Source organism: Mastigoproctus giganteus, chromosome 11, assembly GCF_048544385.1.
Source record: "Mastigoproctus giganteus isolate SK-2022 chromosome 11, ASM4854438v1, whole genome shotgun sequence".
In the NCBI taxonomy this organism is placed as follows: Eukaryota; Metazoa; Arthropoda; class Arachnida; order Uropygi; family Thelyphonidae; genus Mastigoproctus; species Mastigoproctus giganteus.
This window is the reverse complement of record NC_143585.1, coordinates 113,439,904-113,453,820: the sequence shown is the minus strand read 5'-3', so window position 1 is coordinate 113,453,820 and position 13,917 is coordinate 113,439,904. Positions and strand designations below refer to the sequence as shown.

The following is a 13,917-nucleotide window of genomic DNA, read 5'->3' as shown; positions in this document are numbered from 1 at the left end:
GGGATCATCATTTGCCTTTAGATAAATCTCCTGCAAGGCAAGCAAAAGCAAACTGGCTCGTGCTTTTGCAGGAGGGCCTTGATATCATCAGTATTTCGCCGGAATCGACGACAATTCCATTGTAGGAATTTAGCCATTATTTTGGCTCGGTGGGTCCATCAGGCGGCTTCCGAGGTGCTGAGGGCTTACTTTTGTCAGTCTTGGATTTATCTTTTTTGGGGAAGAATGGATGCTGTCCCGTGTCCATTTCTTCCTCCGCAAAGAGTTCCAAAACTGATTCATCCGGTACCTCCTTTTTCTATACATCCATCGTTTCTGGTATCACGGGTGATTCTTCTGAACTTTTTGGCTTTTCTTTACCATTTGGTTTTGGTAGTGGTGGAGCACTAGGAGGTATGGATATAGGAGTGGCAGCTGATTGTGTTTTTTTGGTGGGCTTTTGTGAACTCAATAAATAGCACGCAATCGGAGTGAATGACTCTCTTGGTGGTATAGTCATCTCAGTTTGTGCCCCGATAGTGCACAGCAGAAACCTTCTGGGCATATGAAGGTTTCCCACTATTTATTGGTTGGATACGTTTTCTGGCCTCTGGGTAGGAGATATTCAGCTCTGTTTTCAGTTTTTGGATTTCTTTTTCATCCTTACACCGCTGGCACGCTCTAGAGTAGGCGGGGTACTCGACTTGGCAATTGACACAGATTGGTTTTGGAGCTGAACTTCCTTGCTCTCGTGGTCTTTAACACCACATCGAGCACAGGCAGGGTTACCACGACAAGATGTTTGTGAGTGGCCGTATTTTTGGCATCTAAAACACCGCAGTGGGTTTGGGATATAAATCCTCACTGGGAAGTTTAGATAGCCTGCTTGATGGAACTTGGAGGCCATGGGGTGTTAAACGTGAGGATAAGAACCCTGGTAGGGACGAGATTCCCATCCTTCCGTAACAATATTCTCTTGACAGCTGTCACTCCTTGGTCTTTTAATTCAGAGCAGATCTCTCTTCAGAAACATGAAGAAGGTCCCACTCTGATATAACACCTCGTGAAGAATTCAGAGTTTTGTGGGGGGTTACGGTGATAGGTATTCCCCCTATGCATGTAGAGTTCAAGATTTTTACAGCTTGTTTTGTGCTGGAAGCTTCAACCAAAAGGTCGCCAGAACGCAGTCGTTTAACGGATTTTGGTGAACCTGCCAACCCTTCTAATCCTTTCTGGATAAAGAAAGGCGACATCTTTACAATTGACTGCTCTCCGGGAATGGAGAATGAGGAAAAGCGGTGTCACTGATGGTGGTGGTGTATCCTCAGTCCTGGCTCTTTTTGCAGAGGTGTTTTCTGCTTCATCATCTCAATTAGGTAGGGGCCTTGTTGGGGCCCCAGAAGAATTTGAATTTATAATACTCGTAAGAGTAAAATAAAAATTTCTGATGCCCTAAGTACCTCACCCACCATGGAGCCCTACGAGGGGATGCCCACTCGTGAACTAGCAGGTACTGCATACACGAATGGAACGCCAAGTTAGCTTAGAGGCACCATACCCACGTTTCCAATAAGCCTTGATCCCGTCCCAGGACCAAAGGGAGGGAGACTTATTGGAATGCAGTTGACCCTAGCAGTAAGAACCACCCGCCGACTGATCCCAGTCGGGCTGGTCCAGGACCACCCGTCTTGTCGAAGCAGAGGCCAAAGTGGTGTATTAAGGCTGGGCCCCTCAACCACCAGATCCCCCTTTCCGAATTCCACGGGTCGCGGTGCACAGCTGCACACGCGATTCCAAAGATGTAACCCTAATCTGGAAGCCAAGCAGCATCACTGGGAGGTCCCCACACCACGTAAGGTGCCCATGTCGAGGGGTCATTTAGAAGGACGGCATTTCATATATTTGCTGCTGCATTTACCACGAGGTCCAATGATGATTCATTTTCATGGAGGCCAAATTGATTTATGCTCGGGTAAGTGCTGAGTTTCCAGGATCCATGTCAGTCAATTATTGACCATTTTCTCTAGAATTTTTCCTATGCAGCTGGTAAAAGCTATCGAACGATAACACACTGGATTTGCATATTTTGATGGATTGCAGGAGACAATTGTTATGGAACACTGCCAAGAGTTTGGATAATAATTTTTCTTATAAATTCAATTAGATAAGAAAAGTAAAATTTTTAGCAATTTTTCACTAAGTTGCATGATCATTTGGCAGAGGAATCCATTTGGAGATACATCACTGTTTTTTTTTTTTTTTTTTTTTAAATTTAGCCCAAGTTTTTTTAGTTCGTCTCTAGTGAGAGGCTGAGTGAATGACGTATGGATAGTTAAAATCATCGTTTATAAGACATTCTGATTTACTAGCCTACACTATTTCTCGGTATATTTGTTTGTTATACTCGTCAGTCATTAGGCCTCTAGCAGAATCATACTGTCATTTTTTTGTTTTCCCAGTCCTTATATCACACCAAACTGACTGAACACTGCACTGGTCACCCATTTCAACTGTATGAACTGCCTTAGATTTAATAGGCTTCTTAACTAAGAGCATACCCCCCCCCCCACTCATGTCATGGCTGTCTTTCCTGTAATCATTGTACTCCCCATATTCAAATTCAGCATTGCTATGTCAGAGTGACACCAATCTTTGCTAACCCTATAATGTCTCCATTTGTTGACTTAATCAATACTTCAATTTAATCAAATTTATTTACAATGCTCCTAGCATTAGTGTACATGCAAGTACACATGCACATGTTTTTACTCTTAGTTAAAATAACACATCCCACGTATTTACTTGTTCCGTGATGACTCACAGCACAGATTGAAATCCTTCATACCTTGCTTATCAGGATGCTGCATGTTCCAATAAAAGCAATGCAAGAATCACTTTCACCTTTTCCTGTGACTCTAGTTAGTCTATTAGTCTGTGTATTCCCTCCTCCAAAGCTAGCACTTTTCCAACCCATCTATCAACTACCTCAATAGCATCAGCAAATATGCTTGCACACAAAGTTTATACCATCCCTGTAAAAACAGGGTCTCCTGTAAACAAACAGACCACGCTGAAAATAATTATAGTCCACGAGCCTTGCACATTCTCTCCAGGGCTGAACTGATTAAAAAGGCTCTCCAATTGTGTCTGGGCAGAATTGCAGACACTTTCAAAATTCAATCCTAACGTGACTTTTTCCAAACACTGCCATGTACTTGTTAAGTAAGTCTTCTACTCTTAATATCATTGGTACCAACAGAGTGTATCACTTTCTGGTTCACTTAAAGGATGATATCTGCTCTACAAGGTCATCTACTTTTGCCCCTAGTACTATTCCACCTATTCTTGCACAATGTTTCCCTGGCAATCAAGTCAGTGAGAATAACTACATCCTGCGGGACCAGGGCAGTCTACCTTGAGGACTGCTGATGCACAAGTGTAAGCTCTGGCATTAAGTTGGGGAGCTCAGAACTTCAGAGGCTTCCATTTTAATTCTTTTGCGGGCATCCATAGTGTCAGGAAACTAGGCACCTGTGAGGTGATCCAAGTGAGGTGTATAAAGCCTTGAATGGTTCGAGTGCTGATGGGATTCTTCCTCTTGCTCAGAATAATCGCCTCAGAGGGCATAAATTCAAATTAAGGAAAGACGGGTGCAGGATAGATGTGCAGAAGATTGCTTATAGCCAGTGGGTGGTTGATTGCTGGAACAAACTTCCATCTGTCATTGCAGAACAGTGGTTTTCGACCTTTTTTTTAATAACGGCACCCCTAAGCAATTTATTTTATTTTGCGGGAACCCTACTCAATTAGTGTGTGTGTGTGTGTGTGTGTGTGTGTGTTTTTTTTGTGTGTGTGTGTGTGTGTGTAAAATATTAAAATATATATGTTATATGATACTTATTATAATAATATAATTATAAAAAGTACATTTCATAATACAAATTATATATATACAGTATATAATTTTATTCTTTATATAGAGGTACTAAGTAAACATCAATTATAAATCACCACAAAATTAAAAAGATACTGTACACCTTTTTATAATGAAATAAATATATAAATTAAAAGTAAATTAAACCCAAATTACATGGCACCCCTGGAATGTTGTTGCGGCACCCCAGTTGAAAACCACTATTGTAGAATTTGATAGCTTAAATAGATTCAAGGCAGAACTAGACAAACATTTGGAGCTAGTGGATGGGTGAAATGAGAAGGGTTATTTTTTTTATTTTTTTATTTTTTGGCTGATGCTATATAAGCTTGCTTTCTTGCACTCCGTGCTTTTACTAATGGTAATGCTAATATGTGTGGGATAATAACTCTACTATCCACTGTCCCTAATAGAATTAGAAAAGCAAAAAGTAGAGGGAAAGCAATAGCAGGAGTGGAAAAAAAAAAGAAACTGTGTAGAAGAATGAAAGGAACAGTAACTCCAACTCACACCACTCAAAAACTCAAATTCCTTCAATAGGCAATGCATCCCCAGTAGGGATGATTGTTGTTATCTAATCTCGGGAACTCTGAGTAGCATCAGGTTCCAACATGTGACCATTTCAGGGCTATTTGGCCCTTTTTCAGTGGGTGGGTGGGTAGGTAACCTGGTGATGCAATAATGACAAAACAGTAATAAATTATAGCAATAATGAAAAAACAGGTAAAAATATAGATACCAGGGTATCTATGCACCCACCGAAGAAGGGCCTGGATGCAAAAAATAGTTTTGATATCGTATACTTGGATTTCAGGAAAGCTTTTGATACTGTTGCATATGGAAGACTGCTTTACAAATTGGAGCAGTATGGCATTAAGAGCAAGTTCATGCAATGGATAAAGGGAGGATGGTTGAGAGAGGGAGACAGCAGAGAGTGGTAATAAATGAACACTGCTCTATGTGAACTAATGTTATTAGTGGAGACCCCAGGGTTCGATGCTGGGCCCATTGATGTTTGTGTATTTATCAATGGTATTGAAGGTATATCAGGCATAATGTCCAAGTCTGTAGATGATACAAGGTTGTTTGTTTGTTATTTGGTTTTTAGGAGCATTAGCAACTAAGTCCATATTGCTCCGGGGATATGCGGTGGTCATTCCCTGACCTTTCCACATCCTCCGTATTTGGTACAAGGGTTGGCAGGATTGTTCATGACAGTAAAGACAGTATTGCTACTGCAACAGGATCTAGAAAAGTTAGGCAGATTGGCTGAGAAGTGACAACTAAAGTTTAACATTGACAAATGCAAAGTATTGCATATGGGTATCAGTAACTCAAGAGAAACGTATCAACTGTGTGGTATTACACTCAGGGAGGTGGAGAATGAAAAAGAACTGGGGTAATTGTGCAGTCAGATATGAAATTCTCTGAGCAGTGCAAATGCGCGGCAAGAGCAGATCATGGATTTTTGTCAATGATAAATAGAAATTTTGCTAGCAGAGACAAGGAGGTGGTTATCCCTTTGTATAATGCAATGGCCAGGTCACACGAGTACTGTGTACAAGACTAGAGGCCTCATTTTAGGAAGAATGAGGAGTTGCTAGGACGAGTTCAGAGAAGGACAATGACACTAGTGAGAGGAACAAAGGGGTGCTCTTACCAAGAGAGGCTTAAGGTCTGCAAGTTGTAGCATCTGGAGACTAGGCACCTGCAAGGTGATCTGATTGAGGTGTATAAGGCCGCTAAATGGTGTAAGCAGGCTCAATGCTGATGGGACATTTCCGCTTGCTCAGATTAAGAGGGGGCATAGATTCAAATTAAGGAAAGACATTTGTGGAATAGATGTATGGAAGTTTGCCTTTAGTCAGCGGGTTGCTGGAACAGACTTCCATCTGTTGCTGTGGAAGTTGATAGCTTAAGTAAATTTAAGGTTGAACTAGACAAACATTTGAAGTGACTAGATGAGTGAAATGGGAAGGGTTTTTTTTTGGCTGATTCTACATAAGCTTGCTTTCTTGCATCGTATGCCTTAACTAATACTAAACTTCTCCCCCCCCCCAATTGAAGTTATGAACCCTAGTTCTAGAATCTTTTATATCTGGAAATGAAATTTTTGGATATGGCATACACGTGGTAAGAATATACCCAGATCCTTGACATAACATGGCCTTGACAATGTGCCTACATAAGCTTGCTTTCCTGCATTGTATGCCTTAACTAGTGCTAAACTTCTCACCCCCCCCCAAATTAAAGTTATGGACCCTAGTTCTTTTATATCAGAGAATCTTTTATATCTAGGAATGAAATTTTTGGATATGGTAAGAATATACCCAGATCCTTGACATAACATGGCCTTGACAATGTGCCTACATAAGCGTGCTTTCTTGCATCGTATGCCTTAACTAATGCTAAACTTCTTTCCCCCCACCCCAAATTGAAGTTATGGACCCTAGTTCTAGAATCTTTTATACCTGGGAATGAAATTTTTGGATATGGCATACACATGGTAAGAATATACCCAGATCCTTGACATAACATGGCCTTGACAATGTGCCCCTGGGAATGAATTTTTTTTGGATATGGCATACACATGGTAAGAATATACCCAGATCCTTGACATAACATGGCCTTGACAATGTGCCTACATAAGCTTGCTTTCTTGCATCGTATGCCTTAACTAATGCTAAACTTATTAGTTAGGGTTCAATTTGAAAGTGTCTGCAATTCTGCCCAGACACGATAGGAGGGAGTATATGATGAGAGCCTTGTCGATCAATTCGGCCCTGGAAAGATTGTGCAAGGCTCAAGGGGTAGAATTTTTTTCAGCCTGGACTGTACTTGTTAACAGGAGAGATTGCTTCTACAGGGATGGGATACACTTAAATAGAAAGGGTGCAAGAATTTTTGCTGATGCTGTCGAGCCAGAGTTAGGTGGGTTGGAAAACTGCTAGTTGGGGGGGATACAAGGACTTATAGATTAACAGTAGCCACTGGCAGAGGTGGAAGTGATTCTTGCACTGCTTCTATTGAAATGAGCAGAAGCCTGAAAAACAAGATGCAGGATATTTCAGAGACTGCTGGGAGTCATTGCGGTACAAGTAAACACATGGGTTGTGTTAGGGTAGCCAAGAATAGAAACAGGTGCATGTATACCTGCGTGTACACCAATGCTAGGAGTTTGGTAAATACATTTGATGAATTTGAGGTATTGCTCAAAACATCAAAGGCAGATATTGTTGGGATATCAGAGACGTGGTGTCACACAGATATAAGGAATGCGGAACTGGAATTTGGGGAATACGGAACTGGAATTTGGGGAATACAATGTGTATAGAAAGGATAGACAGGACAGGAGGGGAGGAGGGGTTATGCTATTAGTTAAGAAACACATAAAGTCCAAGGAAGTGAAGCCAGTCGACATCGATGGACAGGGCAGTGTCGAGTCAGTTTGGTGTGACATAAGCATAGTGAAATGAAAATTGAGAGTAGGAGTGTACTATAGGCCTAATGACTCTGATGAGTATAATAAGATATTGTACAGGGAAATAGAGTGGGCCAGTAAATCAGAGAGTCTTATAATGGGGGATTTTAATTTCCCAGATATTGACTGGAATTTGTGGGTTGGTCACTCGCACACTAGCAAGGCTTTTGTGGATTTATTGGATGATTGTTTTCTACATCAGCATGTTCGTGAGGCAACAAGAGGGAGCAATACTCTTGATCTGATTATCAGTAGTGATTCTTCATGCATTAAGAATCTGCAGATAAATGAACCACTAGGTGGCAGTGATCACAGTGTGTTGAAGTGGGATTTATTGAAGGAGGTAACTACCATCAGAGATAAAGGGAAGGGTTTTTGTTTTCGTAAAGGCGACTATGATGGTCTGAGACAGTATTTAAATTCTATACAGTGGGACCAACTGATGATGTTACCAATAGCAAACTCGAAATGGGAAGCATTCAAGGAACTAATCTTGGAGGCTCCCAGGCTTTACATACCAACTAAGAAATATTGTTCAAGGTTTAGGCCTAAATGGTTGTTGTCAGATGAACTAATGAGACATGTGGCAGAGAAGAAAAATGCATGGGATACATACAAATTAATGGGTGACAGGGAAGCCTATAATAGATATAAGTTGGTCTGTAAGCAAGTCACAAAGGAGATTAGGCAGGCAAAGGCAGACTACGAAAAATCCTTGGCAAAGGATGCAAAGAAAAACAGAAAAGAGTTCTTTACCTATTTAAACTCAAGAAGGAAAGGGATGAATCAGATTGGTCCACTGGATATTGATGGTTCAACAGTTGAGGATCCTGCTCAGGTGACTAACAATCTAAACGAGTATTTTGCATCTACATTCACGCATGAGGAGTTATTCAGGAAGTAGAATGATGTAGGTAAAGTAAGCATTGGCAGTGAGCTGGATGATTTTGTAATAACTGAGAGGAAAGTGGAGGAGAGTTTGTTGAGGATAAACATAAAAAAGGCACCTGGGGTGGATGGGATCTATCCACTTATATTAAAGGAGGCAGCAAAGGAAGTAAGCAAACCCCTAGCCATAATTATGAGAGCTTCTTTGGATTCAGGGGAGGCGGCTCCGTAGCCAGGTGGGAAGAAGCAGCAGTGCGTAGCACACACCTTGATTAGACCGGGGTTCGAGCCCGTCACCACCAAATACGGGGGATGCGGAAAGATCAGGGAATGACCACCGCATATCCCGGAGCAATACGGCCTTAGTTGCTGATGCTCCTAAAAACCAAATAACAAACAAACAAACAACTCAGGGGAGGTACCCATAGACTGGAGATGTGCAAATGTAACCCCAATTCACAAAGGAGGATCAAAGGCTGACACAAGTAATTATAGACCTGTTAGTTTAACTTCTGTTCCAGGTAAATTAATGGAGGCACTGGTAAAAGAAGCACTGCAGGATCATCTAGACAAGAATTCAGTTATAGCTCAGACGCAGCATGGTTTTGTTAAGGGCAGGTCTTGCCTGACCAATTTGATTGGATACTATGATGTAGTCACAAAAGAACTGGATGCACGGAATAACTTTGATATTATATATTTGGATCTTAGAAAGGCTTTTGATACTGTTGCACGTGGAAGACTGCTGCACAAATTGGAGCAGTGTGGCATTGGAGGCAAATTGCTGCTATGGATAAGGGGATGGTTGAGTGGCAGAAGACAGAGAGTGGTAATCAATGGACACTGCTCAACGTGGACTAATGTTATTAGTGGAGTTCCTCAGGGTTCAGTGTTGGGTCCGTTGTTGTTTTCGGTGTTTATGAATGATATTGATGATGGGATATCAAGTTTAATGTCCAAGTTTGCAGATGATACAAAGGTTGGCAGGGTTGTTAAGGACACCACTGACGCTATGCTGCTGCAACAGGATCTGGAAAAGTTGAACAGATGGGCTGAGAGGTGGCAAATGAAGTTTTAACATTGACAAATGTAAAGTACTACATATGGGAAACAGTAACCCCAGAGCAACGTATCAACTCTGCGGTACTACACTGACAGTGGTGGAGAATGAAAAGGACCTGGGGGTAATTGTGCAGGCAGATATGAAGTTCTCTGAGCAGTGCAGACAAGCTGCAAGAGTAGCTCATGGTGTCCTGTCAATGATATACAGGAATTTTTCTAGCAGAGATAAGGAGGTGATTATTCCCTTGTATAAGGCAATGGTTAGGCCACATCTTGAGTACTGTATACAGGTCTGGAGGCCTCATTTCAAGAAGGATGTAGAGCTGCTGGAACGGGTACAGAGAAGGGCAACAAGATTAGTGAATGGAACAAAGGGTTGCTCTTACGAAGAAAGGCTTAAGTTTTGCAAATTACAGAGTCTGGAGACTAGGCACCGGCGAGGTGATCTGATAGAGGTGTATAAGGCTTTGAATGGTTTGAGCATGCTCAATGCCAATGGGATTCTTCATCTTGCTCAGAATAATCAGCTCAGAGGGCATAAATTCAAATTGAGGAAGGATGGATGTCGGATAGATGTGCGGAAATTTGCCTTTGGCCAGCGGGTGGTTGGTTGGTGGAACCGACTTCCATCACTTGTTGTTGAAGTCGATAGCCTAAACAAATTTAAGGCTCAACTGGACAGGTATTTCGAGCGAACAGAGGGGTGAAATGGGAGTGGTGTTTTTTTTTTTTTTTTTTTTGGCTGATGCTGAATAAGCTTGCTTTCTTGCATCATATGCCTCTACTAATGCTAATGCTAACTTCTCCCCCCCCCCCAAAATTGAAGTTATGGACCCTAGTTCTAGAATCTTTTATATCTGGGAATGAAATTTTTGGATATGGCATACACATGGTAAGAATATACCTAGATCCTTGACATAACATGGCCTTGACAATGTGCCCCTGGGAATTAAATTTTTGGATATGGCATACACATGGTAAGAATATACATGGCCTTGACAATGTGCCTACATAAGCTTGCTTTCTTGCATCCTATGCCTTAACTAATGCTAAACTTCTCTCCCCCCACCCCAAATTGAAGTTATGGACCCTAGTTCTAGAATCTTTTATATCTGGGAATGAAATTTTTGGATATGGTAAGAATATAACATGGCCTTGACAATTACCCCCCCCCCCCCGTTTGACACTAAACCCTCGAAATCTGTCCCCAAAAGAGAGACGAGAAACAGTTTAAAACAATTGATGGAAACAATTAAAAAATTCAGCAATTACATTCATTATTTGCTTAAAACCATCCATTTGCAAGTTGCTTAATGAAAAATTGAAGATGCTAGACGTAATGTGATGTATCTTGCAAATGTGCAGTGGTAGCTAAGTCACAAAGCAATGACTGCCTCACTAACCCCAACCTGAGATTTCCTTCTTAAGAAAGATATCAACTTATAATATACTCAAAGATGTGCTAGTATACTCAAAGATGTGTAGACTAGTTGTGCCTAAATAATGGCACAACTCACATGAAAGATCTGAACTTGATCTGATAACTGATTGATCTGATAATTTTAAAAATCACCAAAAAATAATTCAGAATTGTTCATTTTTTTAAAAATTCCACCTATATTTTCATTATTTTCACACAACTGTGAAAAATCCATGCTCTTTAGTAAAAACATATATTATTAATTATTGAAAATTAATATTCTCTTTAGGCCTGCCAGTGAACAAATTCAAATTTAAAAACTGTACCATCAATGAAGCTTCAATCAGACAGCTTGTCAGTAAGGAACCCTTACTGCATGAATGTGAAGCACACATGCAAACAGTTTAATTCAAGACAATGTATCATTATCAGAAGCCAGTGAGAGTTACAGAATAGAGGAAAATGGGCAGTAGTAAATGGGAGTAAACATCAACTTAATCATGAATTTTTCCTAACTGTGTGATAATTAACAGATATTTATGGTATTTTCTGTGGAGAATTCAGAGAAAACGTTTTCAAAAACAGCTGATAAGAGTTTCAGCTCTGTGTGAATGGAGCAGATAAAATACAAATAGCTGAAATATTTTTGGGCTCGAATTGGCCCTAGGAGATTAATTCCGGATTACAGGAAATAAGCTTATGTGCAATTTCATTCACTATCTATGAGAATTTATGATAAAATTCAAACTTTTTGTGGCTTACAAAGGCTCAAAATTTCAAACAATTTCCAAACATGGGGCGATATAAAGGAAGTTTTTAGACTGGTTTCAGAATTTACTACAAAAATAGACCGGTGTCATTGGTGTTAACTTCTTCAACCAATCCACATAAAGCAAAAATCTGAAAAACACTTTAACAAATTTGAAAGAACACGACTGTTTTTGAATTCATGCAAAATCCATTTCACTTTGACATCTACAATTCTTATCTGTCTCAAGAGTGTGTGAGGCTTATTTCTTTCTTTGGCACCTTTTTGAAGAATGAATTTATTTCTAAGAACTTGACATTTTAAAACTGATTCAATTGTTACCAGTGGATCTGTATTTGAAACTAAACTGAACTCATAGTTCCAAATCCATTTATTCCAAAGCTATTTTCTGTTTGTGGAAAAGTGGCTTGGCACATCAAATTTTTCAATAGTAAAAATGGTCAAATCAAAATACAGGCTGCAGATATTGCACAAAAGTTCTGGAGGTGGTTAGTTGGTTGGTTGGTTGGTTGGTTATTTAGTGTTTGTGGCATGCTGGAAATTAAGGCCATAACGTAAGAAATCAAGATTTGGAAGTGGTGAAGAAATGTAGTCTAACTGATTTTGTACACATTTTCCCTGCACTTCTTAATGAAAAGTATATAAAATCTCTTATTAAATTTAAATCATCATTGTGTATTTTTCTACACCTCTATAATTTAAAAACTCAGTTAATTTTTTTTCCCCCCACATAAAAATGTTAACGTATTCATTAAAATTTTGGCTATTATGAAAAATTGCTTGATAATCTGATCTGATTTAAGGCTTTTCAATTTTCCATTTTACTTATTTAAGGCTTTTTAATCTTCCATTTTACTTTTCATATTTTTTATATGGACATTTTGAAATTTAATTAAAACTTTTTGAAATTTAATTAAATGTCTCTGATTACCATTTTTAGTTTCTAAATTATTGAGACTTATTGTCTTTATCTTTTATTATATGCATTTTCCCTAGAACCGTTAAACGGCTTGCATGATAACTATTAAAAAATATATACTGTACCTCTGACGAACTAAAATTCTGATGGGGAAGTGAATGTGATAAAGAAACAACAGGTTCATTCCTTTGCTGCTGAACAGCAGCTAACCACCTTTCATGGTCTTGCCTCATACGAGCAGCATCCATAGCAGCAGTGAACCTAATGCAAGTATATTAATAAACAATTTATACGGGTTAGACACAAAATGACAATTTACAATTTTCATATGAACTTTTCCATATATTTTTGTAGTTAATGAAATAAGGATAATGTTATACCATGAGAGGATTTTATATGCTGTTTATTGAAATGTTAAGTTAGTTATGTTAGTTATTTGGTTTTTAGGAGCATTAGCAACTAAGGCCATATTGCTCTGGGGATATGCGGTGGTCATTCCCTGACCTTTCCACATCTTCCGTATTTGGTGGGCATGGGCTTGAACCCCGGTCTAATCAAGAAGCATGTGCTACGCACTGTTGCCCCTGCCCACCTGGCTACGGAGGCACTTGAAATGTTAACACTTCAACATAAAGTTAATAGAAATTATCTGTATTTTGTAGTGTTGAACAACCCACCATCAATCCTATAAGTTTATATATTGAAGCCACTATATAAACTAGTGGCTTCAATCTCTTATGTCAAAGAATCAGATTGGGGATTTATTATTATTAATAGTAGTAGTAATAGTAGCAGCAGCAGCAAATGATGCAAGAAATCAAGCTTATACATCACATGACAAAAAATAATAATAATAAATAAAAATAAAAAAAATCACTTCATCTGTCTCTCCCCTCTAACAGTTTATCTAGTTCTTCCTTAAATTCATTCAAACTGTCCACCTCTAACAACACCATATGGAAGTTTATTCCAACAATCAACCAGACTGGCCAAAGGCAAATTTCACACATCACAGCTGTAACCAACCTTCTTCAATTTGAATTATGCCTTCACGTATGTGTAGTCTGTGCAAGGGAAAAGATTTCATTGGCATTGGGCATACTGAATACATTCAAAAATAAATGACGTAACAGCGTCCTTTACCTCCCTTCAGCAATCTACCTGCTCTTCTCTGCACCCGTTCCAACAGATCCATATCCTACGTAAAATGACGCTTCTAGACCTTTATGCAGTACTCAAAGCATGCTTAACAGAATAATCAACTTCTTATCCCTTATGGAAAAATTCCTGTTATCATTGATAAAACACCATTAACTGTCCTGACAGGTTGTCTGCACTGCTCAGAAACTTTCAAAACTGACTACACAATTATACACACAAGTCTTTTTCATTTTCCACTGCCCTAGGATTACTGCTCCCAATATGAAATACCTTGCATTTGTCAACATTAAATTGCAATTGTCAC

General features: G+C 39.5%; 1 protein-coding gene across 9 annotated transcripts in view; it reads right to left on the bottom strand.

Moving 5' to 3' along the window:
* The window catches only part of LOC150078358 (uncharacterized), an 821,930-nt gene that overhangs the window by 178,057 nt on the left and 629,956 nt on the right, over positions 1 to 13,917 (bottom strand). For all 9 annotated transcript variants that reach the window (XM_090384968.1, XM_090384969.1, XM_090384970.1 and 6 more), the window contains one exon: positions 12,578 to 12,713. In XM_090384968.1, the coding sequence (XP_090241094.1) occupies positions 12,578 to 12,713 (136 nt within the window). The remainder of the gene's footprint in view (positions 1 to 12,577; positions 12,714 to 13,917) is intronic.